Consider the following 27,901-nt stretch of genomic DNA (forward strand, 5'->3'; position numbering starts at 1 on the left):
AAGCCAAGTCAGCTGGGACATTTCCAAGAACAAGGGTGGGGGAATAAAAAACCACCAGAAGGCCTCCTCCCCCCACTTCTGCTTAAAATGCCAACAATGTTTATCCACAGGAGTTCAAGAAGTTTCAACTGAATGCGGAAAAATTTCCAGTTAGAGAAAGCAGTGTGATCTTTCATCAAAGTACCTTTTCGATCTCTGTGAAAAATCTGGCCAAAATTCATTGACAGGACAGACATTGCCCATTTGAGTACCTGAACTCGCTACAGGTCCTCTCATCTCTGCATGTATATTTAAGCCCATGAGCGAGCAGGATTACTTGCCTTGTGACCATGGCTTTGAAGTTTGGGAAGCTATTTTTTGTCCGTGGAGCCAGAATTGAGGCTAGAAACCTCATTTTCTCACCACACCCACAGAGTGGGCCTTTGTATCTGGACAAGGGCACCAAGTGCCCCATTTCTAATGCAGATGGCACGGGGGCAAACCCGCAGGAGCTGGAGGGAGGAGACATGGAGCAACAGAGACAGCTAATTGGGACAGAAACTAGTGTGGAATACATGGAAACGGCAACTGGGGAGAGAGGTCCATCAGGAGCTCCACTATAGTAACAGGTGTCATATATTTAATGTATGCAGTTTTTTAGTTTCTAATCTTCCTCTGCAAAGTGGAATTAGATAAACAAGCGAGACATTAATTTCCAGACACAGCCTCTCATTTTACTAGTCAACACAACCCATACTGACCATCACTTCAAAGTGGGTTGATACGCAGCAGTCAGGTATCAGCTCTTGCTTGCGTGATCTTCCTTTTACGCAGAAAAGCCTGAGAGGGAAATGGCAGGGAGGGAAATGGCAATGAAAGGACTGAGAAACCAAAAACCGGCAAAAGGGTGCCAGGATGGAGGAGATAAGCTGGAAGGGAACAAATCAACTGGGAGGACAGCGAATCGGGTCAGCTGGCAGGAGAGGAGCTGGCAGGGGTCCATCTGAGAGAAGGAGAAGGGCTTATGCCCCAGCACTTGTAACTGCTAGAGCCTCCCCAAGTATTCAGTCTGTAGCACCCCACAAGCACAGCACGCTCCCTCTCAGGGTCCCTCACCTCCTTCTGCTCTCACTGGCAGTTGCACTGAGCAGCTGCGCACAAACTCAGCGAGAGCTCTGTTCGCAACAGAAACGTGTTATTTCTCACGATCCCAGAGTTGCTAAGGCGGGAACGCACCTCTGCAGACCCTCTAGTCCAACCAGGGTCAGGTGAAGCAGGGTGCTCAGCTCCCTGCCCAGCTGGATTTTGAGTCTATCCAAGGATGGAGACTCCATAGCCTCTTCCCACGTTCAAACGCACGATTTAACGCCAAGTAATGGGAAAAGTCAGGCATCTGAACCCGCCCGGCTCCTCCTCCCCTCCCCAAGATGTAGCCACACACACACCACCACCACCACCCCCCCCCCCACCACCACCACCCCCGCCCGCCCGGCTCCTCCTCCCCTCCCCTGCGCGCCCCGCCCGCCGCCGGTCGGCTCCTTCCACTGGCGCGGCGGCGGCGCTGGCGAGCGCGGCGAGCCCGGGCCGGGGGATGTGAGCCCCCATGGGCGCCGGCTGGCCGCGGCGGGGGGCGGCCTGGCTGCCGGTGCTCCCGCTGGTCCCGCTGCTCCTGCCGCTCCTGCCGCCGCCCCCCGCGGCGCACGCAGGTAGGTGGCGGCGCTGCCCGCCGGTCACGGCCCCGGTCTCTGTCCCGGCCCCGCGGGGGATGCGCGTCCCTCCCCGGGCCGGGGGTTGGGAGCCGGGCCCCCCGCGCCGCGGGTCCCTGGGGGTCGTCTCCGCGCTCGGTTGTCCTGGCACGGCGGCCGGCCGGGGCAGGCAGAGCTGGCCCGGCCGCCCGTGCCGAGGCGTGCCGAGGCGTGCCGTGCCGAGCCGTGCCGAGCCGTGCTCCCTCTGCCTGCGTGCGGCCGGAGCCCGCGCAGGCGGCCCGGGCGGGAGGCGGCTTCTGCCGCCGCCGCCGCCGGTCGGGCCGGGGCTGGGGTGCGGTGTGCCGTTCGTGTTAGACAGCGGTGCCTTCATTTAACGTTCGCGTTTCTGGCCTCCGGTGCTGAACTGGAGGGAGAGGACTGGAGGGAGAGGTATTTCTGTAATGTTGCTTCCTCTTTTTCTTTTCTCCGTAGTTAACGCTGGAATTAGGTTTTACAAAGCCGCGTGTTAATTTCCTTTCAGCTCTAAGTTGATAGCGTGCTCTTGAGACAGTCCTTGCTATACTCATCGGGGTAATTCCCCAAGTGTCTTTGGTGTTTGTAGGCCGCCATGCGCCGGAGTCGTACCTGAGCAGTCGAGGGACCGATTAACACAAAAGGCAGGATGGAGTTTTTGGCAGAGATACTCAGCCCGTGTGCCAGTATCCGGAGTGGCTCCCATTCCCTTTTCCCACCTGTAGACTGGAGCGCTCCTGCGGTGGCAGCCACATATCCACGCACAAGGAGGCAGAGGGAGCGGGGAAGGTGGCAGCTGGAGTGGGCTGTGGGAGCAGCTCAAATGGCAAACTGCCTCCGGCACAGGCAAGGATGGTACCCAGTGGGAATGAGCTTGTAAACCGTAGCTGTTGAATGGGTGTGCGTGGTGGGTCCCCTGCTGCTGTTAAAAGCATCACGCATGATTTCTTTTTTTATATCCCTTGAGTATAAAACCGAGCAAGGCATTGCAGAGTTCAGCAGATCTTCTGAGGAACCTACGCCATCTTCATGCTCTTGTTCTCTGCTGCAAATGTTGTCCCCAAAACCAAGTATGTAAGGACAGAGTCTGCTCCCATTTAAATCCACAGCAAAACTCCCAGATCCTGTGGGAGGTGGCCGGTGGTAAGGAGTGTTCTTCATATCCTGAATGTTCTTGAGTAGCACAAAGTACTGTGTCTCAGTTAACTCTTTTGACAAACTACTCTGTTATGCATCAGTGATTTTGCGTGACTTTCAGAGGTACCAATGCCAGCTTCTCTTTAGGTAACTGTCCATGTCGTTTTCATCTTATTTAAGTTCGCTGATGCAAGTGTTTTGGAAAATCTGTATAACTGGCATTCAGTTGCCCTTTAAAAAAAATTAAAATCTGACTACTACTGGTTTTGATTCCAAAGAAGGTTTAGAAAAGTGTCAAGGGCTTATGTTGGTTTTGTCTAATGGTTGTTCAAGGAGAAGAGAATCTGTTTGCACATTCCTGAGGTTTTAGCTGGACATAATTTCAGGTTTTTGTTGACAGTCAGCAATACCAGCATGGAAGGGAGAGCTGTGCCTTTCACCGAAGGCTTAGAGCTTCCATTTTCACCTCTTTCAGCGTGAGACAGTAAAAGTTGGTTTAATTCAGCCTAGCAGTATATTGCTAACAATGGAAAAAAGTATATGAGGTGCAGAACTGTCATAGCACTGCTCCTGCTCTTTCTCCAAAGTGAAGTGATAGGTAGAGGAGTCCCTTTGGGGTACTTTCTTCCAACAGAAGAAGCCTGGGTTGCCAGTCGGGAGCCGATGCAGTCCTGAAAATACTGTGGTTGCCCTAAGTGCTTGATCTGGTGCTGGAATAGGAACGGATTGTGCCGGGACCCAACTGCCATGGAAAGCAGTCTTACAGCAGGACTTCACACACTCAAATTCTAGCATCTTGCAGGATCTGTGCTGTGCCCGTCCCTTTGGGATCTCTTGTTGAGTTCCTTTCTGAATTCTGTGGCAACAGCATTTAAAGGCTAACTTATAGTTGGACCTTTGCAAAACATCAAGCAAAACACCTTTTGTTTTCACTGCGGTGTGTTAGTGGGTACAATTTTATCCTTAGTGGATTACATCTACTGTTTCAGCAGTCTCTGACTGCATTCTGTTATAGGGCACTGCTGTCTAATGATCTGTGCCCACCTAACATGCTATCTGGGCATTACCTGGCTTTGCACAGGACAAAGATTTCATTTGTCACTGCGCTTCAGTGGGATTTTTATAAATTGGTGTTTCACTCACTGTTTAAAAATCTGTACTCTAGAACAAATGAAGAAGGACAGAAAACACAAAATGGAAAAGCAAATGGAAAAAAATGGAAAATTCATTGTTTAATCAACAGGATCAAGAAATGTAGCATGTTCCTCTTTACCACGTAGGAGAGTTTAGCAATTTTTGCAAGAAACCCATAAGGATAGGAAGGAACATCCTGAATTTTGGAAGTAGTAGAATGTTAATTTACAAATCTCCATCTTAAATCCTGCCCCATGTTCTTAGTGGAGGTTTCCCTAACCACATTCTTCTGCAGTTAGAGAAACCTTTAGATTTCTGTCCCATAGAGTCCAGTCTCTGTCTTATAGATCTATACAGAAGAAAGAATGCAATGGATACTGCAATACTCTGAGGAAAGGGAAATGAGCCTGAATGCTGTACTGCAAAAATAGAAGCATTCTGATATATTTAAGGCATGTTTACTGTGTTCGTTCAGGTAAAGCATGTGATTTTGAAACAAATCTCTCAATAATTTCTCTTACTGTGCTTTTGTCTGTATTGTGACACAGTCTTGGAACTGGATTTCTTCTGGATGAAGATGCCCTGGAAGATGTGCTTCATCAGAATATCTAATGCAAGTAAAGCTAATCCGATGTTAAAAAGAAAAAACCTGAAACGTGTATAGCGTAGACAAGATTTTCTCAATACCGACATTTTCATGTAACAGACCTGCTCGTAGTGGGTTGCATTACTTGCTAATGTAGACATAGCCTTAGATTCTACTGGAGTTGGTATATGGCTATAGCAAGTACATTTCTTATGATGGGACCTTGCAAGCTTCCCCCTTTTCATGTTTTCTAATAGTTGCATAAGTTGCTTGGTCTGCGTTGACAGACCTGATTTAATTTACTTTTCTTTCATCTTCCATTTGATCATATTTTTACTAATAAATAGATCTACATTTTAAGAAGTAGCTTCATGCCTCCCTTTAAGCAAATTTCAGTATGTTTTCTTTCACAGTTACTAGAGCACTGAAATGTACGAAACATCCCTTGTGATCAAGATGTTGTTCTGGGAAATACAGAATAAAAGGATAAAAGGGGTCACAGTATAGGCTTTGCAGTTAACCCATTGAGCTGGAGTTCAGGGACCACATTGATGCCCAGACATATTTTATCATGTTAAAACCATCCAGAAGGCAGGCAATATTCCCGCACTAATAATCCACTTCCTTTCCTCCTCACATACCCACAGTGAATCCTTGAGAAGGCTTCCTGAGGTCGGCATACACCCAGGGCTTTAAAAACTTGAGGTCCGTGTGTGGATGCTGCTCCTGGATTCGAGGGGAGGCGGGAGAGTGCTGTCTGCAATTCACTCCCCCTGAAAACTGGGACAGCAGAAGCAACTTGCTCAGCTTATTTTGATAGAAACAAAGCCTGAACAACCACTTTTATTCCTGCATGAACACATAGTGTTTGAGCACCAGTCATAATTTGTGAAGGACAGAAGTGAATTGCATGGCTTCAAGTTGAGCAGCGCTGAGATGTTTTGGTATTGACACAAGGTGATTTAAGGTACATTTTGGATCTGGGAAGAGGCTGATCTATTGCACAGACACAGCCGGTAAGTATTAGCTGAAGTGTTAAATAGCGTACTGAGGCATCAGATTATTTCATGTGTAAGGCATGCAGTGTGCACATAATAAATAGGTTAATCGCCCTGTGGATATACTCCGTGATGTCTGTGTCCTGGGAAGTTTATAGATTGCACTTGAAGTGATGGCTGTATGTTACCCAAATGCAGTAAGAACTCACAGACAATTGTCTTCTTTGATTAGCTAAATGATTCAAAGAAGAAAAAATGTGTTCATGCAACGGTAGAGATGAGAAAAACAGTGGGGAAAAATATTGTAAAATACAATGACTTTTGAACCCTCTGAAAACTTGACAATTTTGTGCATGTGGTATTTTGTATTATCTAGTATATGTCTATATACTCAGCAGGATCGAACTGCATTTTGGTGGCAATAATCTGTGTGTTTACCAGAGAGGGCATTAAGCTTCAGTAGTAAGAGTGGAGTATATGGGAGGGCTGAGCTTGGTGGTTTTACGTGGTATTTCCTGGCTCTCTGCCATTGTGAAGGAGAGAAGAGTAAATCTAACATAGAAATAAATAAAAAGGGATATTGGCATAAGGAGAACTAGAGTATATGAAGAAGGAGTGTCACGTTCATGTAGTCTAAAGCTCATCCTTATCTTTTCATCTCCAATTTCCAATCTCATGCCAGGCTGTTTCAGACAATGCTGCGATCTGTGCCCTAGTGCTTGGCTTTGCTTATGATTTCCACAGCTTGACAAATTCTTATTGCCTGTTAATTAGGAATGGAAATGGTTAAAGGAAGTAGTTCATTCTGTAGAGAAACTTCGAACGCTGTTGGGATTTGTGATTAAAGTCCAAAACTTAGATGTGCGTTGCAGTTCCCCATGCGAACAATCAGGTTCACCACTGTAGATGATAACCTTACCCTTCCATGGTTGGTGTTCTCTAGTGGTCTTTATAGTCTTAATTTCAAGAGAAGCAAGTGGTTAGGATTACTCAAGTCATTTGTGCCTGTGTGGTTCCAGTTTTTCTTTAGTTTTATAGCTGTGGCTTGTACAGATTGATTTCTGCTGACTGATTTTTCTCCAAGAAGTGGTGTTAAATATCTACAACCACAGGATTAATAGCTAAGGGAGAGAAAAATCACCCTTTATGAGCCAAACAAGAGCTCCCGTATTTTAAGAAGCTTAGCTTTATAAGAGCCTGAATTCTGGAAGCCAGGCCCATCTCTAGATAAAAATGAGGTTTTACTGGAGAGCCGTGTTTAAATGATGTACAGATCTGTGCTTTATACTTGGTTTACCAGTAACTTGCAGGTTTTTATCCACTGCTCATCCTATCTTGAAAACAGTACAGTAAAACTAGTTAAATCAGACAGAAAAGGAAACGAGTTGTAGGACTGGAGGTATGGGATAGTTTACATATGAAGAGATTAAATAAACTATATCTCTTTCCCGTGGAAAATAGGTGACTTCTCCTGTCTGCCTGGCTACTGCAAGAGTATTTTAAGGTCAATGAAGGGACAGGAGGAAGACTGTAGTCTCTTCTTCCCTTCTTTATACCCCAGCACCTTGAGTTAAATCTCACCTGATTAGCTTAGCTATTTTTCAGCCTTCTATTTCCCACTCCTTTTTCTGTGATGAGACAGGGATCTGTCCAAAGAGAAGTAAGAGAAGAATGCTGCTTCAGGAGGTGAAAGGATCTTACATTCTGCTACGAAGATTTATGTGTTTGAGCTTAATCACACTCTGTGCGTAAGAACACGCACGAGTGGGTATTACAGCTCTTAGATGAAAGGGGTTAATCTATTTCCTACTAATTTCTTAAAGGCTGGAGGGAGCAGGTGAGCTAGTATTTATTATTGCAGCTGGTTTGCAAAAGACTTCACTTCTCTCGGCTTTCCTTGTCTTTTCTGAAAGTACATCAATATCCTGCTCTTCGGGGGTACTGTAGTCAAAATAGTAATGTACAGGATGTGGCTCAGAAGCACTGAAAACTGTGCCTTGAGAAGGCTGAGGCATGTGTAATTGCTGACAGGGCTTTTTCCCGCTGTAAGAAGGTAGCAGACAGGCACAGAAGTAGACCTGTTCAGCTCTCTGAGTCTAAATCAACTGGCAGTAGCTCAAACAAGACCAAGAGCTAGCTTCTCCTGCAGCCCAGGCGATGGTCGGGCTCCTCCTGATCTCATCAAAGTGTGCTGGCCATTCCCTTGAACGTCAGCGACACCGCACTGTCCCTTGGATCCAGCTGTGCATGTTACTGACTTTAACGCCATTTCTGAGGCAGTCTTTTGTAACTTATGTGTGAAAGACGTAGATGATTATGCTGAATGACTTCCTCTGTTCAGCAAAATCCGTTTAAATCTGTAGGCAGGTAAATGAGTCTAGAAATCACGACTGGTGGTTTTAACAAAAAAATGCTTGTTGAGTACAGGAAAGATATTAAAAATACTACTATACCTATAATTAGATACTGACTTGTTCACATCTGAAATTACTGTGGGACACTCTGAACAGTCATACGGTGCCTCAAAACACACCAGCCTGTACCTGACCGGAGACCAACAGAAATGGGTGGGTACCCCAGGAAACCTTCATTTCTTGTGAGTTCTCTACAAGCCGTTGCTTCCCAGAGGAGCTTATGTCCTCGATCATCTGTGGGGAGAAGCATAAACGTGGGGCACAAGAGGGAAAAACAATTCTGTGAGTGCTTCGAGTAGCAGAGATGCTCAGCAGGCTCCCTCATGCCTGCCGGGGTATCGTCGGACAGTCTCCAGCACCCTGCAAGAGATAAAACCTACAGCTGTGCTGGTTCTCCCATGGGGTGAACTTGAAATTGCCTCTTGCCGTTTGCAAGCACTGGCTGGGGACTGGAAATAGGCCATTTATGATCGTTTGGGCAGGGGTGGCTGTGTGGCCTCGGCAGCCCGATTGCTTGCTAGGAGTGTTGGTCCTTCCTCTCGGGTTTTGGATGCAGGAGAAGGTGTTTGACTTGCATCTTTTGAGGATTGCTTTTCCCTCAGAAATGCAGGCGAGTGCTCATCCTCCATTGACATCACACTCAATCTCCTGCCCAAGAGAAAATGTGGATTCAGAATGGGGGATTTTACTAACTAAATTAGTTTGGACTCCAAGAAAAGAAAATCCCTTCTCTAGACAAGCCATCAGTAGGTCAGAGAGCAAGGAGCAACACCTGTGAGGCAAGGAATATAATGCTGTCAGTTCAAAATGGACTGTTGTTGCCCAGCTGATATTAGCCAGCACTAAATGATGAAAGCCAAACCTAATTTTTGCTCAGTTTATGTGTAAAAAATAGGTATTTTATGTAAGGATGGATTGGGAGTGTTCCAAAATGTGGTCTATCGGGATTCGGCTGATAACTGTCACACAGCATAATTTTAACAATATTTCAAACAGAAAGCTTATTTAACCCTGGGGTATTTTGAAAAACAAATGTGAGATGTCAGAGGTATTCTGATTAAGCTTTCATTTTCTTGGCTATTGGGTTGTGGTTGATCTAAGTAGTAATAAATTGGTAATGCTAAACGTGTTCTAGGGAGAAAAGAAAATCCTCAAAATTAAACGCTGGACAGTTGGGCTATTTTTAATATTTTATATAACTTCAAAACATCTGTTTTAAAAAACAGCTATTGTGTCATGGAATTGTGTCAACAGTGGGCTTTTAAAATGAATTTAGTTCTTTTTGACAAAAAACGTTTTTGCATTCCAAACTTAACAAAAACTCATTGAATTTGATAACTAAAAAAAAAAAACCCAACAAACACAAAACACCTCTGATGGATATGACTCTGAAAGCCTTAAAGGTGTTGTGAGTAATTTTAGGCAAGCACACCTTGAATTTCACTCACCTTGTTTCAGGCCAGTGTTGATCACTCAGAATTAGAAAACATACCTACAATAACTTTCTCCTGCTGGAGCGCATCAAGGAAAGGTTTTTGCAGCAGGGCGTGGTTAGGTAGTGTGAGCTCTACTCTTGCACTTGCAAACCTTCAGCACAGTGGGAAGAAAATTCAGTTTATTTCATTTCTGTCATACAAGTTAGCAAAAAGGAATGGTTTTCAGCTGTCATGGCCCTCTCCAGCTGTCTCCTAGCAAGCCTTCAAGGGACTGGGAAAACTTTCTCCTCCATTCTGAAGTTGGGTCTTTCTGGACTGAGTCTGAGTGTTCTTTGACCAATATTCTCTGTAGAGGTGTTTTTGTAAGTTAGGACATGGTTTGGATAAATAAATGCAAGGCTTCACACGGAGGAGGAGAGCATGTCAGGGCAAACCGCAGCATCAGTCCCTCTTCTGCATCTCTCCCATTCCTCAGGCTGTATTTCCACTCGCGCTCTTTCCCCAAATGACCTCCTTGGGTTCACCTATTTCCAATGGCAGCCTACCTATTTCTTCAAAAAAAACCTCCACGTGCCCCAGTCTCATCCTTCTCTCACGTTTCCCCACCTCTTCTCTCATGCTTTTCCATATGCTCCACCACCTGGTTTTCATGTAGTCCTGCATCTCCGTTTCTGTCCCCATCTTCCTCTCCCCTGTGCCCCCTCTGAACAGGCTGTGATGGGAGTGACGGGCTCCAGTTCTGGGAGGGCAAGAGTGTGCTTTGTGGTTAGCTCTCGAGCGCTGTTATGACTTGAACAGGAAATCACCTCCGTGCTCCTCCCCACATTCCCACCAGCGCTGCTCAAGTCAAAGGCTTTCACTAGCCCAACTTCATACCTGGCAGTCCCAGAGCTCCAGCAACCCACTAGGAGAAAGGCAGCTAAGCTGCAATGACTCCGATGTGCCCCTCCTCCTCCTCTTCCTCATTATCCAGACTGTTGAGTTCGAGTCTAAAAGAATGGGCACAGAGAAAAACTTTCAGGCTCACTTAATTTAAAAAAAGCTAACTCATTTGTTTAAATTGTTGCTAAGGTGACTAATTGCAGGTAATGACATTTGCTAATGTGTATTCCTGGCTTCAATGGGTTTCCCTTCTCTGTAACTCCTGATCTCCAATTTTGGCTCTGTTCCCCTGTTTACCACTTAGCATACTCCCTCACATTCCTGCATGGCCAGTGCCAGCTTGCTTGAGGCTGCAGATGTGCCAGAAAAGACAGCCCCAACCCTCTGCTAGCGAGTGCCACCAATGGACATTTGTTCTGACGGAGTGTAACCATTTTTATATTATGCTTAGGCCTGTGTTTGAGGGAATATTTTTCACTGAGAACAACATAACCATTGAAACAGATGAGCTGGAGGAATAAAAGAGAGCAAAAATTCCTTAAAAAATGAAGAGCAGCAGCATAGAAGGAGCAAGCAAGATTTTGCAGGAGTTTGGTGGAAGTCACCCAAAGCTGAACAGAAAGACTAAAGCAAGGGCAGTGGCTTACAGCATCGCCAGAAGCGAATGTTCGGTGTCCTAGATTACTCCTAAATTGCTTGATGCTTCACTGGTGGGAAAAGGTGAATCAGGGCCTCGGCCTGTTTGAAAGGCTGCCCTCCCCCCGAGGTGTGTAAGCATGGGTTAGATCCGTGGCCTTCGAGTGGCAGCTGCAAATGGTGAGGCATGGGGAGTGCCTGCAGCGTTGCCCATAAATTTGGTGTCCAGCACAAAGGAGCCACTTCCATCAGAGGTGCTCTCAAGGGCCACTCTCGTATCAGAAAATACAACAGCAATTGAAGCCAAACTCTCTGTTGTTGTCAGAAAAGGAGTTCCTCTTTTAAATTCTGAGATGACTGTAGGGGAGGAGTCCCTGGGTTTTACTCCTGTGGCTATTGGGAAAAGCTCTGTTGCAGTAAGAAAGCATTCTGTCTTAATGCTTTCCACATCACTCACTGTCTTAAATTATATCTTACAGTTGTCTAGAGAAGCCCTGTGATCTTCTTTGTTGGTTTATTTTGTTGGACAATTTAGTGTTTGCACCCTTGTAGCCATGCCACAGTAAAATACGGCAGATGATCGCTCCGCTTCAGAGCGGTAGGGTCAACAACAGTACTGAGACAGAGGAGGCATTTCTGTGCCAACAGGTCAGCTTTCAGTGGGTCCTCTGCCTTCTCCCCACCCCAGAACTTTAGCCAGTGTACAGGAAAAATATCTACATTTTTATGTGTTTATGTATTTTTATGCTTTGCAGCTGCTAGGTTACCTAGCTCAAGTGAAAAGTTAAATCTGTTCGTACCAAGAGGGCACAGGTAGTTGCAGCTGTATTTGTTCTGCAGCATTGACGTTAAACACAGCTGTTTGTCACTGAGATAGGCAGCAGTGCCTCCTCGCAGATAAAAAGCAGATACACTGAACGGATAATAGTTGTAACATGGAAATTATCTGTGCTTATACTTGTGTATATATATATGTCTGCGTGTGCATATGCATGTGTGTATAGATACATAGATACGGCTATAACCAAAACTGAGCTCTGAACAGTACCGACTGGAGCCAGGCACGTACCTGCTAGGGAGCTCTACGTGATTAAAAGTGACCAGGTTTTTAAACCCAGCAGACACTTTCATAAAGAGAAGATGAGGCACCTGCCGTGCAGTCTTTTACTCATGTGAATAATCTCACTGACGTCAGTGGGTTTTTTGGCTCACACGTGAAGGTGTTTTCAGGCTAAGTCATACCTATTTTGGAGAGTCTCACAATAGCTTATTCTAAGATCAGGACTTGCTTCTGTTATGGTGGTGAAGTTTGCAAGACTATATTACTACTTTCTTTCCAGTTCAGGTGTGCAGAGTCATGAAGATGTAAGGAATGGTATTACTCAAGGTTTGATTTACAGCGTTTCCAAAGACAGTAATAAGGGCTCCAGGTTTTTCCACGCAACAAATAAAGTTACTTTGTTATACTGGGAAGTGATGACAGCCATTGCAGACTACTATGAGACAGACTAAACCTAGCAAAGCAACAGGTATGAGTGATTTCTGCTCTCATGTAGGCCAGTAAGAACTGAAAATACTCCATGTGACACCCATGCCATTAATCCTGGTTAATGGAAATAAAATCAGAATATAACTGGATATATTGTGTTTAAAGACAAGATAATGAAATAAGTAGCTGATGCACATACTTGAGTCGTTTCCTGACTGATAACCATGGAACATACAAGCTGTATATATAATCTATTTTCTACGCATACCTCCTGATACTATTGAGTGTTGAGTAGACACGAAGGAGTTTATTCTTAACTCTTCCCGGAGAAATAGGGCAGTATGGTAGTTTTATTCTTGTTTCACAGATGCAGAATTGATGAATAAAAAAACTTGCATGATTTGTTGTAAGGGTAAACAGAAGTCTTTACTAAAGGGGCAAGACCAGAAATGGAAACCAAATCTCTGCTTTTGCAGCAAATGGAAAGTTAACGGTCTCGGTCCCTCTGCCTTCCAAATCACACTGAGCTGGGAGCAGGTGGGAGCACGCCAGCAGTGTTGTAATACTTTAGATCTTGTAAAGATACAGTCTGTGGGTTCTGCATGTGGAGATTGGCTCGTCTACTGCAGTCAGTGTTTCTGTTTTGAAACTTCATTTACCACAACAGAAACCACACCGGGAGGAGGCAAATGTAAAAAAAAAAAAAAAAAAAATCGACAAAAAAACACCTTTGCATGTTACTAGTTTAAAAATATTTTACTGTAACAGACAAATGCACGACTCTTGCTACTTCAAAATATGCTCAAGGAATATAAATGTTTTTATGCAAGAATGGACAAATGTCAAAAGGTAAGGCGAACAAAAAACTATTCAGAAAACCAATGGAAGTAATTTCACTCGTCTGTGATGAGCTGGCTGCCTCCGGCCAGTTCAATTCGGTGACTATGGATTAGCCTGATAAGAAGTACACATTTTAAAAACTTTTAAAGAAAAAAGGTGTGAAAAGTGAGCTGTTAGGGATGTGTTTAGCTATCCTGCACCTGATTCAGCCGTACCCCAGCCAAATTTATTACTGCACAGTGCAAAGCCAGATTTATCAGATAGTATAAGAAGGCCTATCAAAATGGGGCTGGCAGTGACGTTAAGAGATCACCCAGTCCGGCTCACTACCCCTAGGCAGAATCAGCTAAATTAGTATCATTTCTGGCAGATGTTTCTCTAATCTGCCCTTTGAAAGATCCAGCAGCCCTCCCAGGTGACCCATCCCCACGTGTCACTCCTCTTCCCACAAGGGATTACTCCCAATACCTCCTTTCTCGCTGAAACTGAACTCTGTTCCTTTTTCTCCTTGTTTGTGGTGGACATGGAGGAGAGATTATCCTTCTCGCGTAAAGACTTACAGTGTTTCCTACCACTTCTCCCTGGACAAGGTGCATCTCTGATAAGTTTAACTGCCGAGGAAGTGGAGATCAGGGCTGATGGGCTTGACCAGCATCTCCACTGGAGGGAGGGAGATGCACCCAGTCTGGTCCATCCTAAATAGAGAGATGAACCAACCTATGGAAGAGTTTATCCTCCTCTGCTTTTTATGACCACTGCAGAACAGATGCCTTGCTCAGAGCCCAAGTTACCAGAGACAAATGTTCTTCTCATCTGTTGCTGTTTAAGGGCTTGAATTTTTTTAATCTTTCCTTTGAAGGTTTTTGGACCATGCAGTAAATACTGTATTCTCCTCCAGACTCTGTTTTATTCTTAAATCTCTCCTTGTTGGGCTTTTTAGTTTGTCCTCATTGTTTTTTAATGAGAAGCCTTTTATGGCTTTGATTCCCAGCGATCTAAGAAAATACCTACTTTGTATTTCCTCCTACTTGGGAATTGCGGCAGAAAGTTTGTTTGTGCCTCAGTCCCTCCCTCCCTTTCTACACAGATTGCGTGGTTGCCTTTCTCAGGGCTTGGGCAGTATTGTGTGCTTCTGATACTTTTTTTTTTTTTTTTTTTTGTAATCTCTTATTCCCGGTTGTTGATTATGCAGTTGACGGGTTTCCTGAAGTCTCCATACGCTTTAGTGCTGGGATGTGGTACAAAGAGTGAAACTTGATGCATTGATGATTTGTTGTAGTCCATGTAATGCTGGTTTTGGTTTGTTCTTCTTGGTAGCATGCACATCAGTGGATTAGGAGCTTTTCTATTTTACTGAACAGATGTTGCCCATTTTAGGCTGTTCTCTTGGCTGTCTTGGGCAGCTTCATCTTCACATTTGGATTAGTTTCACCTAAAGCAGTTGCAGAGGACATTTATTTGGGGGAAATCAAACCCTTTTATTTTCTAGGTTCTGTATCTCCCACTTGGAAGCAAATGTTAGAGTAAAGCAGATTACTGGAGGTCTCTTTCTGCTGCTTTTGCATCCCCTGGCATCCTGAAACTTTTTTTATTTCATTATGACTGAGTCCATAGTTGGAGCTTTTCAAGATGACTGTCACTGGGCATTTCTGTGTCCAAGTGTTCAAGGAAATGGGACTTTCTATATACTTCTTGTAAATAAATAAGCTCACCCTAAGAACTATACCTGTTGAAACTTGTTCTCCGACTAGAAAAATTTTTAAAGCCACAGAACACTAGCTAAGTGCTGAAGATAAAAAGAGAGCAACTTTAGAAATACCCTCCGTAAACAGCTTTATGATCTGAAGATACAGACGCAGGCATATACCGGAGTTTGTTTTGAACGTTAACATACAGCTAGAGGCTTGGAAAACCCAGAGTTTCCACCGAGACAGTTTAAAGTAATTGGTCTCTACAGAATTGCAAGGAGATTGTTTTAATAAATGTATTGAAGAGAAAAGCTTTTACTGTTTGGCTCAAAGTCAGCTAGAAGTCAGCAAGTTAACCAGGAAAATGGTGGTGACTTTTACTTACAAAAGCAACTAGATGTTGCATATACAGGAGGATGAACACTATTACTCTAGTAATAGTGAAATATACTACAGAAAAACCCTTAAGGTCTGCTTAAGGAAGTAACAAATGTCAAGGACTATCAATTCAGACAGGTTCCCACTGTTAGTGTTAATATGCTTTATTTCCCCCTTTTTTTTGTCTGTTTTTGTTACCTCAAGAACTAGAATTGCATCCCTGGAAGAAGAGCTTAAAGGCTTTTGAAAAGCCCTGAAGAACCACAGGTTCACTTTTTCCCTTCCCCATTATACTCTCGTGGCCACTCACAATGAGAAGCTCCTTCCCAGCCGTGCAGCTTCAGGGCTGGTCTCAGGTTTGCTCCCATGGGCACAGCTCTCGTGGCAGGAGGTGCTGGGGATTGAGTCACAACTTGGAGCTTGGGATTCTGCCCCTTGGCCCACAAGCTTCAGTTTTGCAAGCAATTTAGCAATGGGAGCATCTCCATTAAGTTTATTAGATTAGGAGTGTGTATTAGGAAGCCATGAAATGGGGTTCTTAAGAGTCCCAGACTGGCTTGTTTATTCATTTCAAACACTGGTGCAACGAACAGCAATTTAGATGAGTGACCTAACAGTAGGTGTTCACTTATGACTTTCTGGAGAATCAACATGGATGATCAAATGATGTTGGGGCTATTGTGATTATCCACTCTGATTCTCCAGTGTGAAGTCATACTTCTGGTTGTAAAGCTGTGTTTGCAGTAGACTCCACGTGTCTTTTTAAAAATAACTGTTTTGATTTTTTAAAAGTCCACTCAGCTACAAGATTCTACTGTAGCATCAAGAATATTTTTATAATTTCCGGTGTTAAATTGTTATTCAGTATTCAAACTGATGTTCAAATACCCTTCCAATTTAAAAAAATGCATTTCTCTTCTAGGTCAAGCTTTTCTAGCTTTAGTTTCCAGTCCCTGAATATTTCCATGCCAATGTCTGTCATAAATGGCAAAGCCATTTTTGCTAGAGAAAAAACACACTGGTACAGATGGAATTTGGGACTGCACTAGCTAGAGACACTTTTGAAAAAACTGAATTTCCATGGCCAACAACCTTGTGCTTTTAATGATAAGAAAGGCAGTATGTAGAATTTTGTGGCTTACTTAAAAAATAATTTTATGGCTTACTTGAAAATAAGTGTCTTTTTTGGTTAACTTGGAAGCATATGTATTTGCAGATTTTTAGCGTATGTTGTTCCTTTCTTATTTTCTTTCTCAGGAGAGTTGTATTGTTCTTTGCCCGACCCTAGGAATGTCCATTTTGAATCTATAAACATGAAGAATGTCCTTCACTGGTCGGCACCAGAAGGCACAGGAGATGGAGTACTCTACAAGGTGAAGTATTCAGTGTAAGTTGGCTTGTTTATTTTATCCCCACTGGCTTTTATTTTAGCATTTTAAATAATAATTTTAAAAATCTTTATGCAAGATAGGGCTGCAAAAAAGTAAAGAAAGGAGAACTAAAATGACTTAAGCAGTTAGACTTAAGCAGTACAGTTTTTAACTTTTACTTCTGGTACTGCTTACTTCAGGTCCAGTTAAAAAAAATTTGTAAGGAGACTTTCTTCCTCTGAAGGAAGTTTGGGATGCCACATGGAAGCTTTCAGGGGCATTCCGGAGAAATGAGACAGAAGCATGAAGAAGGACCATGCTGTGGATTGACATCTGTACACATTTAAATGGATCGGGAGATGCAGTATTTAGTAGAATATTAACAGCACCCCATGTTTCGTTGGTCTTTTCTAACAGACCCCACCCCCACAGTTTTCTTCTGATCCCGCAAGCCTCTCTAGTCTAGGAGAAAATCCACTGAAGTTATCAAGTATTGTAGAAAACCAAGTAATGTGATTGGAATCAGGCCCTTATATTTTCAAGGTCTGCACCTTTCTGGGTGTGTTGCGTCTGGCTGAGATGGAGTTAATTCTCCCCATAGCAGCCCTCCTAGCACTGTGCTCTGCACTGGTAGCTAGAAAGGTGTTGATAACACACCGGTGTTTTGGCTACTGCTGAGCAGTGCTGGCACAGCAACAAGGCTGTCTCTCCAACATTTTCGCCCCCCTCAATGGCAGGCTGGGGCTGGGCAAGATCCTGGGAGGGGACAGAGCCAGGACAGCTGACCTAAACCAAACAGATATTCCATACCATATGACGTCAGCTCAGATATAAAAGCTAAGTAAAGGGAGATGGAAGGGGGGGCATTTTTGTCTTCCGGAGCAACCGCTACACTTACTGAAGCCCTGCTTCCCAGGAAGTGGCCAGACATCGCCTGCTGATGGGAAGTAGAGAATAACATCATTTGGTTTCCTTTGCTTTTGCGTGCGCGCCCATTGCTTTCACTTTATTAAACTGTCCTTATCTTGACCCACGAGCCTTTTGTTATATTTTCTCCCCCCTGTCCAGCTGAGGAGGGGGAGTGATAGAGCGGCTTTGGTGGGCACCTGGCGCCCAGCCAGGGTCAGCCCACCACAGTCCTTTTTGGTGCCTAACGTGGGGCACGACAACGGCAGTTTTGCATTAAGCGTGCTATAGCTAGTTATTAAGCAGCAAGCTCCTGTGCCTGTCACGGAGGTTGTTGGCTGCTTGCTTATCTCTATTTTGCTGAGCTTGGGAACATGGTAATACAAATAATGGCTATGTGCTTTGCGCTGGCACTGATGGCCTTACTGTGCTGGGGGAGCTATTTTGAGGGGAGGATGAAGGAACTTGGGAACATGCTAAAACAAACTATGGCTATGTGCTTTGTCCTGGCACTGATGGCTTAGCTGTGCTGTGGGAGCTATCTTGTGGAGGAGATGAGGGAATACATCTCCCTCTCCCTACCTGGCATTGATATAAATGGGTTTGTTATGCAGGCTCCCGAGGTCCTTGTTCACCCTTATGTGAGCTGTTCAATACTAATAATTAATACTGGTGGTATATTATGGGTTTTGTGGAATCTGGTCTCATCCTGGTATAAGAGAAGACAAGTTTTGGGTGAGGCAATACTGAAATGTGCCCTCAAGCGACCGGTCCCTGGCTGGCAGGGTGTATGAAGGATTTGGGCAGATTCCTAGGACGGGTATCACCTCCCATAACCTGGGACTTTACACCTGAACAGGCAAGCAATGCTGGCAAACTGACACGCCACCTGATAGAGGGGTGCCTTGTCTACCCCAATGAAAACGAGCAGCTCCTCACACTGTACTGGGGCCTGGCCTATGCCTATCAAGCCATAGTTCAGCACTCTCAGAGGACTATGGTTGAGGCAGGGACCCAAACTGCATCTGAGGACACCACGCTTGAGATAGGGACCCAAACAACAACAGTAGGATATCAAGGAATTTGAGTGAGGACCAGAATCCATTTCCTTTATTCCCACCGAGAGAGCACTGGGTCATTCTGAAGGATGGTGCTGGAAGTTTAGCTTACAAATAGGTGTAGTAGTGTTGTCATGGATGATGTCATGCTCCCAATCTTTATCTCTAATATTTACACTTCCCTTGATCTAGTAATGTTTTCATGGCACTAAACCAAATGTAGATCTCCAGAAGTTTCCTGTAACTTGAACTGGCTACTACAGAGGCTGCAATCTTTTTTGCTCAGATCTTGCCCTCTGTGCTAACAGAGGAGCCACAGTCCACCTCCTAGAAAAGGGGAAAGTGCTCAGTAATTATGGAATGAAAGATAATTGTGTAGAAGGTGAGAGCTCAGAGAGCACTAGCTACGCTGACTCTGCAGGGTCAGCTGGTCCACGGAAGAGTCTGTAGTCATAGATATGGTCATCTTGCACATACGAATATTTTTATATTCAGTGTGACTCTACCTACCTAGGAGAGCAAGGCCTTGAGCTGGGTGAAAAATGCTGGTGAGTGATACTGTCCTGCAGTCATGTAGAAGCTGCCACACACCCTTACTAACTAGCAGCCAAAGGGGAATTCTTAATAATGTGAATTTAAGGAGCAGGAGCTTCTGAGCAAATCCAGGCAGGAATTTTCCAAGGAAATCTTGATTTCTTCTGATAGTGTATAAGAGCTGGTCAGTACCGAGGCATTGTTGGTAGCAGGTATATGCCCCTTTTTCAACTAGAAGGGTTTTGAAGTTCATTGTATTCCAATGGAGTCTTTCTTTTAAACTAGAAAAAGAATTGACAGTCAGCAATGAGTAGTCTGCTGTCCACTCATCTTGGACGCCCTGAGCATCCATACACGAGGATGAGCCACTGACCATTCTGTCAGAACTCTTTGTCTCTATATAAATAGTTATCCTGACTCTGTTATCTTGTGTTTAGAGTTTAAACTAAAGTGGTAGAGACTGAAGCTGAGAGATCTCTGGTCTGTGCAAGCAAAACTGGACTTAGATTGGTATCAGTAAGATCCCAGTTAGTTCCACATGGCCTCTTCTGGATAGGGCCTTCTCTGATTTATTTTTCATGAAAAATTGTTTAAAATCTTGTGTTTTATCTCAGCTGAAATTGGGAATTCCTTGAAATTGCAGTTTTCTGCAAAACAAGCAAACTGTTTTATCAGCCATAATATCAGTTTCTGTGCTATGTTACGAGGTGACTAATATCATGGCAATATCTTTTGTACAGCTCCATTCTCTTTCTTTTTCAATATAGATATGGTGTTGGCAAATGGATTAGAAAGCCAGAATGCAGGAATATTAACAGAACATGGTGTGACCTCTCCAGTGAGACCTCTGACTATGAAGAACAATACTACGCGAGCGTTAAAGCCTTCCTAAATGGGATGTGCTCTGACTGGATGGAGACCACACGATTCAACCCTCTTACAGACAGTAAGGAAAGCTAATCACGCAGCCAGATGTTCAATGGCCTTGATTAATACTGTGTGCTCAGACTGCATGTACCTTCATAGCATGTGATATTTTAACATGAGGTTAGGGGTTTTTTGCAGTTGTTTCACATTTATGCTTTTGGCAGAAGTAATTGAAATAATAATGTTAGATTTTGGATATATGTGTGTTAGATATACGGTCTTGTATATACTGAATACTCTTTTGTGCTATGGTAAAGCTTTACTCAAGGCAAATAAAATCTGTGGCACATCCACAGTATAAAGAGCTCTGATTTTTAAAAAGGCTCTATTAAATCAATCAGTAATCGTACTCTAGATCACAATATCTCTTATCTGTGCCAGATAATCTGAGAACATACTGGTAATTTAGCTTGTTTTAGCGAATGGAGTTTCAAGGTTGTAAAATCCTGCGAAATCACAGGAATTCCTAGGCAAAATTCCAAGTCAGTGTTCACCTTTTCACTATAAAGATCCTCTTAGTTATCTGATAAAATAATTTTCTAGCAATATAAATGAATTGTTTGAAGTCCTAGACACCTCAAAACATTACAAAAATTTAATATCATCCACTTCAAGAAAATGCATGGACAAATCAGTGTGCCTCTGCTGCATTTGACTGTTTTTTGTACATGTTCATTTTTCCAGCTAAAATTGATCCACCCATGGTAAGTGTGTCTTCTACTGAGAAATCTATTTCAATCATTCTGACTGCTCCTGAGAAGTGGAAGAGAAGTCCTGAGGAAGAATCCATATCTCTGCTTCAGGTGTATCCTGGCCTGCAATACAACGTGTCTGTCCTCAACAAAAAAACAAAGAAGCGGGTAAGCTTTGTCAAGGCCGTAGAACTGGACCTATTAAATCTGTGCTCTGTGCTTCTTAAAATGCACTTTGTCCGCAACAGCAAGGATCGAAATAGGATTCATAACCTCATAGGAATTGTAGGATCATTCGGGTTGGAGGGAAGCTCAGGAGATCTCTAGTCCGAACTCCTGTTCGAAGCAGGATCAGCCATGAGCTCAGACCAGGTCGCTCAGGGTTTGTCCAGTTGCATCCTGAAAACCTCCAAAGATGGAGACTGCACAATCTGTTCCACTGCTTGATTTTCTGCTTAGGGAAAGAATATTTCTTTATATCCAATCTGAACCTCTCTTTTTTAACTTACGTCCATTGTCTCTCATCCTCCCACCATTCAGCACTGTGAAGAGCCTGGCTCTGCCTTCTTGATGACCTCCCTGGGTCATCCTGGGGGCTGCTCTTAGGTCCCCCTGAAGCCATCCCTTCTTCCCTAGGTGGGACAAACTCCAGTCCTTCAGCCTCCCCTCACAGGGCAAGTGCTCCAGCCCCAGCCATCTTGGTGATCCTCTACAAACCCACACCAGTTTGCCAGTCTTTTCTGTATTGGGGGGAAAAAAACTGGTCACGGTATTCTGGATGTGGTCTGATGAGCACTGAGTGGAGGGCAATAATCCTTTCCTCCGTCTGCTCCCTCTTCTCCTGTTAACACAGCCCAGGATGCCGCTGGCCTCCTTTGCTGTGAGGGCACGTTGCGGGCTCACGTTCAGCTCACTGCCTGTCTCCTCTTTGGCAGGGCCACTCCCCAGCCAGTCAGTCTACCGGCAATACTCACAATACATCGTGACAAAGTGCATCCTTTGTCACTCCATCTGAATATCTTCATTTGCCTGTCTCTGCAGATTGACATTTCATTAGCAAGTAGTATTTGCCAGCACAAACACAGTAGATGAGGAAGAGTTCAGTGATCAGTCAAAAAAAGCCATTCATTCTTCTGTTCCCGTCCTCCAGGCATAATCTCTATCTGGCAAATCTCTGAATTTCCTGAACTGAGACAGAAACTTTGCACCAAAAAGGTCACTTTCTGTCAAGAGGGATATTAAAATGCCAAGATTAACAATTAGAGGAAGACAAAAGTTGGGTTGTTTGGTTTCGGGGGTTTTTTTTTTCCATAAAGATGCTTGACATATAGCAGTTACTTTACTTTGGACTCCAAGGTTTACATAACACCCATTATTCTAAGGCTCCTATCTTTACCAAAACATCCCAATTTGACAGATTTTGTGAAACTGTACTGTGTGCCTTTTATTGGCCTATGTGTCAGGACAGGGCTGGAGTGATGCTTTAGCTCTACTGCAACATCAGCATGAGAATGTGGGCTAATGGTGGCACATGGTTCTACTTCTGTCGTGGTTTAACCCCAGCCAGCAACTAAGCACCACACAGCCGCTCACTCACTCCCCCCCCACCCAGTGGGATGGGGAAGAAAATTGGGAAAAGAAGCAAATCCACGGGTTGAGATAAGAACAGTTTAATAGAACAGAAAAGAAGAAACGAATAATGATAATACTAATAAAATGACAACAGCAATAATGAAAGGATTGGAATGTACAAATGATACACAGTGTAATTGCTCACCACCCACCGACCGGCACCCAGCTAGTCCCCGAGCGGCGATTCCCCGCCCCCACTTCCCAGTTCCTATACTGGATGGGACGTCACATGGTATGGAATACCCTGTTGGCCAGTTTGGGTCAGGTGCTCTGGCTGTGTCCTGTGCCAACTTCTTGTGCCCCTCCAGCTTTCTCGCTGGCTGGGCATGAGAAGCTGAAAAATCCTTGACATTAGTCTAAACACTACTAGCAGCAACTGAAAACATCGGTGTTATCAACATTCTTCTCATACTGAACTCAAAACATAGCACCGTACCAGCTACTAGGAAGACAGTTAACTCTATTCCAGCTGAAACTAGGACAACTTCATATAAAGCATGAAGTTGTTCAGTAGTGGTAGAAGAATGATTGAATGGAAGGTGAAATATTCAGAGAGGACGTGACCTAATAAATAACTTGAGTTTTGATTGTATTTGGAAAAAAAAGGATGCAGCTGGCAGTTCTTCTAGTATCATTATTCTTTCCAGAAAATTTGTGTGCTTGTGACACATGTTGTATGGAAGATATTTACCTTTCCATAACTGAGGAGTTAAAGGGGGAGAAAATTTTTTTTTCTTTTTTTTTATGTCTTTCAGTGGTGGTTCTCCATCAGCAACAACACCTTGGTTGTGCCCTGGTTAGAACCTGGAACAACTTATTGTGTCAGTGCACAGATACGTGTCAGCACACCACTTTTGTACAGTGGGTTCTCCAAAGAATATTGCATTGCTACATTGAAAGGTATGTGTAAGCTGGCAAATTACAAAGAGAAGATGCAGGTTAGAAAAAATCATGGTGATTGCATTTCTAAGTTTTTTATGTATCCATTCTGAGAGTGAAAGCTAGCATTGTTTCTCCCCTCTCTGTGCATTTGTACCAATGAAAAAATCTTTGCCTTTAATAAAACATAGCTGGGATCTACTGACTGGAAAGTGTGTCAGTACCTCTGAGGAGAAGGATCTGCATTCTTTGAGTCTAAGTGAATGGATAACATTTTTTCTCCTTGAATGAGGTTTGGGACTGGCAGAGATGGGTCAGTCTGAATTTAGCAACAGGAGAACCTGAGGGAGGAGTTGTTACTTCTTTTTAGAATTTATTTTATAATTTAGATAATAATAAAAATTTGTCCTGTAGCTCAAGTGCCATTTTTTTTAAAATTTCCTGCGAATTCCTTGTTTATCTAAAACGTTTGCATCCCATAACCAAAAAGCAATGTGGTGAATGCACACATTACTATCTGAATACATTAAAAAGTTGCTTGGTACAATGAAAACTTTTGTTTTGTTAACAGATAAAACAGCAGATGAGGCTATAACAGTCACATTTGGATGTGTTCTGCCTGTCATGCTGGCTGTCCTTTTTATTTCAATGACATGCTATTGTGTGCACAGGTATATTCATGTCAGCAAACAGAAACATCCAACAAACCTGGTAAGTGTTCTGTGTTGCAGGAGGTCACTGCCAACCTTGGCACTCACAGCAGAGCTGTGCATTTTCTGTGGCTCCAAGTCAGCTGGGATGAAACCGTGGCTAGCTACAAATAAAAGCTCTAGTTGTCACTCAGATTAAGAAAATAACATCTCATTGAGGGTTATTAAATGTGAGAAAAACAGAGTAATAACTCAAGTTAGCAACTGTATCTAAAAAGATGACCAGAGCTAATGAGGATCAGAACAGAACTGTTCGTTTGGGAAGAGTCATTGTCATAAGCAAGGTCTGAGGTGCACTGAGGCAAGCTCTGTTAGGAAGTCAGCACTCCCTAAATGTATCTAGGAAGAAGCACTTTACCTAGAAGAGATTCAGTGAACAAAGGTTAATTGGTTGAATTCAGAAACAAGAAGGGCAGATAATTAAGCAGTACTGAAACCCCATGATGTTCTTTTGGACTATTACTGGGTATTACCAGATTCTTCCACTTAATTGTGATTGTGAAGGATTTAGCACGTGTGCATCACGCAGATAATTTAATCTGCATTTCAAGAATACTTTCAAATATTGCACCATTTCCTAACACCCAAAAATGTCTGAGCAAACATTCTGTTAGACAGCCCAAATACACTTTCTACGTAAAATGTTTGCAAGTTTCTTAGACCTGCAAAGCTTGTTAATTTTTAGAAAGAACACATAAAGTCTAAGAAATGTTACTGGTTTCCAGCTCAGCAGCCCAGCAGAACTTTCTCACAGCTATCTCTAAACAAGTTGCTCAACCATAAACATGCAATTACAATAATGAACGAACACTTTGATGTTAATCCCATCTGCGTGACGCTGTGGGATGGGAGGTATAAGGGAGTTGGTTTCAACATGCTGATCTTTCTGAAGAAATCTAGAGCAGCACAGAGGTGACAGGAGAAATGTTCACAGAGGGGCTGTGGGTTCAGAAGGAGTAGAGCAGCTACTGCTGCAGTGTGTTCAGATGTGCACAGAGACACCTCCTGCACTTTTTGAGGCACCAGCTTTATCACCGAATCATGGAATCACAGGGTAGTTTGGGTTGGAAGGGACCTTCAAAAATCATCTAGTCCAACCCGCCTGCCAGGGGCAGGGACATCTGTCACTAGACCAGGTTGCTCAAAGCCCCATCCAACCTGGCCTTGAACACTGCCAGGGATGGGACATCCACAGCCTCTCTGGGCAACCTCTTCCAGTGCCTCACCACCCTCATAGTAAAGAATTTTTTCCTTCTATCCAGTCTAAATCTACCTTCTTTCAGTTTAAAACGGTTGCCCCTTTCACTACAGGTTCTGGTAAAAAGTCTTTCACCATCTTTCTTATTCTTTATTCTTTATCCTGGGATGCAGGACATGGTAGGGGAAGATAGCTTGGTCTCCCTTGGAGAGCTAGGAGGACAGAGCTGTTTACAGTCCAAGAACATAAAGGGCCAATTAGTGAAAAATTCCCACTCAATAGCAGACTAAACTCCAACTCCAGGAGTTTTTTCTCTAATAAATGTAAAATTTGTATGTTGGGGGTGGGTGGGTGTTTAATGTCCATTGCACTTTTTTATGACCACCTTGAAGCTTCAATTTTATTTCTCCACCTCTGGATTCAGTTAATGTTAAGGTAACAAATGAATATAGACCTGGTATTTTAATGATGCTCTCTGGCTTTCCCAGCCTACAGACGATTCCACATGGGCACCACATGTGGTCAGAGGGAGGTGGAATAAGCAGTTTGTTTTGGTCCAGTACTTCTGCCCTGGGGGAGCTTTCAGACTACATGGTACATTGATTAGTGGTGTTAGTCTTCCATTCAAGCTTGAAAGCACTGAAGTGCAGCTTCTGGCTGTTGTTTTTCTGTTGCACTTTCCTTTAGTGACTGCTCATACAGTATTTACTACTGTTAGAAACATTACTCGTTTCAGAAAGATTCCTATTGTTTAACTAGATGATCTATCACAGGGTCACAAAAGCAGCCTGTGACAGACTGCACAATGCAGGCTCCATATGCTGTACTTCAATTTGATGTATAGCTTCTTCTCTGAAAGGAAACCTGATACTATTTAATTTTCTGTAAGCTATACCTTAACATGGTACCTGACTCTGTGCTTCTGGGATGTGGTTTTGACTGCACTTCTCTTCACTGGTTAAAAAGAGTGGAATATATTCTGTAATCTGTGACCCAAGGACAGCTCTGATGTTTTCTCCAAAGTCACTTGAGTTTATGCTGGTGGAAACAAAAACAGAACTTGACAAAATTGTTCTAACCGTTATTTTGACATGCGGAAGATGAGAGAAGGGATATTAGAGCTGGTCATAATACAGTTTTACTTCAGATAGCATAAAAAAAGTGGAGCATATTAACACTGCTGGAGGTTTATGTGATGAATTTCCTTTTTCCCTAAATTGAAATAACCTCCTAGTAAGGTCTAGCCTAGCCTCGTATTTTAAAAATATATGACAGTATAAGAAGTAGCAAGATGGTATTTTTATTATACTTCACTCAAACAAAACTATTTTTTGTTTTCCAGGTATGGCACTACACTGACAAATGCAAAGAAAGGGTTTTCATACCATGTGAAAAAATAGTGGTCAACCTTATCAGTGTTAACGTGGATGAGTACAAGCCGTCTCAGGAATCCAATCGTCTATCGGGAGGGAAAAGTCCCTGTTACTACACCATTTACAATGGCACCGAAGGGAAGGATTTGCCTTCAAAAGAAGTGCCGGAAACAAAACACTTGCTTGATATTTCACATGAAGATATTTCACACAAAGAGGAAGGGGACAAAACTGGGAACTGGCCATCTTATGGCCAGCCTAGAACAAACAATACCTTCAGACAGAAAAATGCAGGGACTGTAGAGTATGAACATGATGTAAGGGCTGAAGACTTCACTCCCAGTCAGAAACTAGAAGAGAAAACTTCTGGCCCCAGGGGACTACCAGGTGAGCCACAGATTGCTTTGGGGGACTTGGGTAATAAGAAAACAGGACAGCCGTATTGCCCCCAACTACTGGTTAGGGCAGCAGACCCTTGTTTGGGACAGAAAATAGAGGAACTTAATTTGAAGATGGTTGACGCAGCAGATGAATTGCCGAGTGAGACCCATATCAGCTTGGTGGACTTAGACACTGAAAAATCTGGGCAGACATCCTACCCTCAGCTGGAAAAAATAGCACAGGGTCTCACAGAGAAAGAGGGTGAACAGACCATAGTAGTAGATTGGGATCCCCATACTGGAAGACTGTATATTCCTACCTTGTCCAGTGTTGAAAATCAGGTGTGTGAAAGAGTATTCAAGTGTGATGATCCTGACAAAGAGGGAATTTTGTCCAGACTGTATGAGAAAAAGGTATCTGATGAATCATCAGAGGACCAAGAAACATACCTCCTGCAGTTCAAGGAGCAATGGGGACTGCATGTAGAAATGGAAGAGTGAACAATAATTTTCTAAAATATTCTAAAATGCAAAATCTTGTTTACTTTGCCAAAGAGAGTGGTAGACTCAGTGGAGCAAACACATCTTAATGTATTGAAGTTTTCGGGAAGGTAACGGTTGAACAACTTATTCATATGTTATTTGTAACAGTTTCCAGACATGATGTAAGTGATTTTGACCTCCATCATAAACGTCTCAGGTAAAATATGATGGTTATGAGATTATCTTCTTTTTAAAAAAAGATATATTTTTACACAGGGTGCTGTTAGGATTTTCACATTGTAATCCTACCAAAACAAGTTATCAGCATTTGAAGACAGTTATTTTTAGCAAATAAAAAGCAACAATATGATATTTTGCTGGGCTATTTCATGTATCTTGACACAATGCAGTCTTTCCTAGGTTTCACTCCTGCTACTTGTAATG

At 43.4% G+C, this 27,901-nt stretch overlaps 1 protein-coding gene across 6 annotated transcripts; it reads left to right on the forward strand.

Annotated features, from left to right (window-relative positions):
- Positions 1-1,532: 1,532 nt before the first annotated feature.
- Positions 1,533-27,829, forward strand: IL20RA (interleukin 20 receptor subunit alpha). 6 transcript variants are annotated; one of them, XM_030023550.2, is made up of 7 exons: positions 1,533-1,685; positions 16,573-16,702; positions 19,951-20,129; positions 20,795-20,970; positions 23,190-23,334; positions 23,885-24,024; positions 26,564-27,829. In XM_030023550.2, the coding sequence occupies exons 1-7, from the start codon at positions 1,583-1,585 to the stop codon at positions 27,473-27,475; spliced, it is 1,785 nt and encodes a 594-aa protein (XP_029879410.1). In that variant the 5' UTR covers positions 1,533-1,582; the 3' UTR covers positions 27,476-27,829. The 6 variants fall into 6 exon arrangements, with proteins under 6 accessions (XP_029879410.1, XP_029879411.1, XP_029879413.1 ...); XM_030023551.2 differs by having other exon boundaries at positions 16,576-16,702; XM_030023553.2 differs by having other exon boundaries at positions 1,566-1,685; positions 16,573-16,688.
- The last annotated feature ends 72 nt before the right edge of the window (positions 27,830-27,901 follow it).

This window comes from Aquila chrysaetos, chromosome 8 (assembly GCF_900496995.4).
Source record: "Aquila chrysaetos chrysaetos chromosome 8, bAquChr1.4, whole genome shotgun sequence".
Taxonomy (NCBI): domain Eukaryota; kingdom Metazoa; phylum Chordata; class Aves; order Accipitriformes; family Accipitridae; genus Aquila; species Aquila chrysaetos.

Excerpts from the sequence above, each read along its gene's own strand:
- IL20RA (XM_030023550.2), top strand. The coding sequence starts at position 1,583 with ATGGGCGCCGGCTGGCCGCGGCGGGGGGCGGCCTGGCTGCCGGTGCTC. Across the intron at positions 16,703-19,950 it reads TACAAGGTGAAGTATTCAGT|ATATGGTGTTGGCAAATGGA; the intron begins GTAAGTTGGCTT and ends TTTTCAATATAG. Across the intron at positions 20,971-23,189 it reads ACAAAAAAACAAAGAAGCGG|TGGTGGTTCTCCATCAGCAA; the intron begins GTAAGCTTTGTC and ends TATGTCTTTCAG.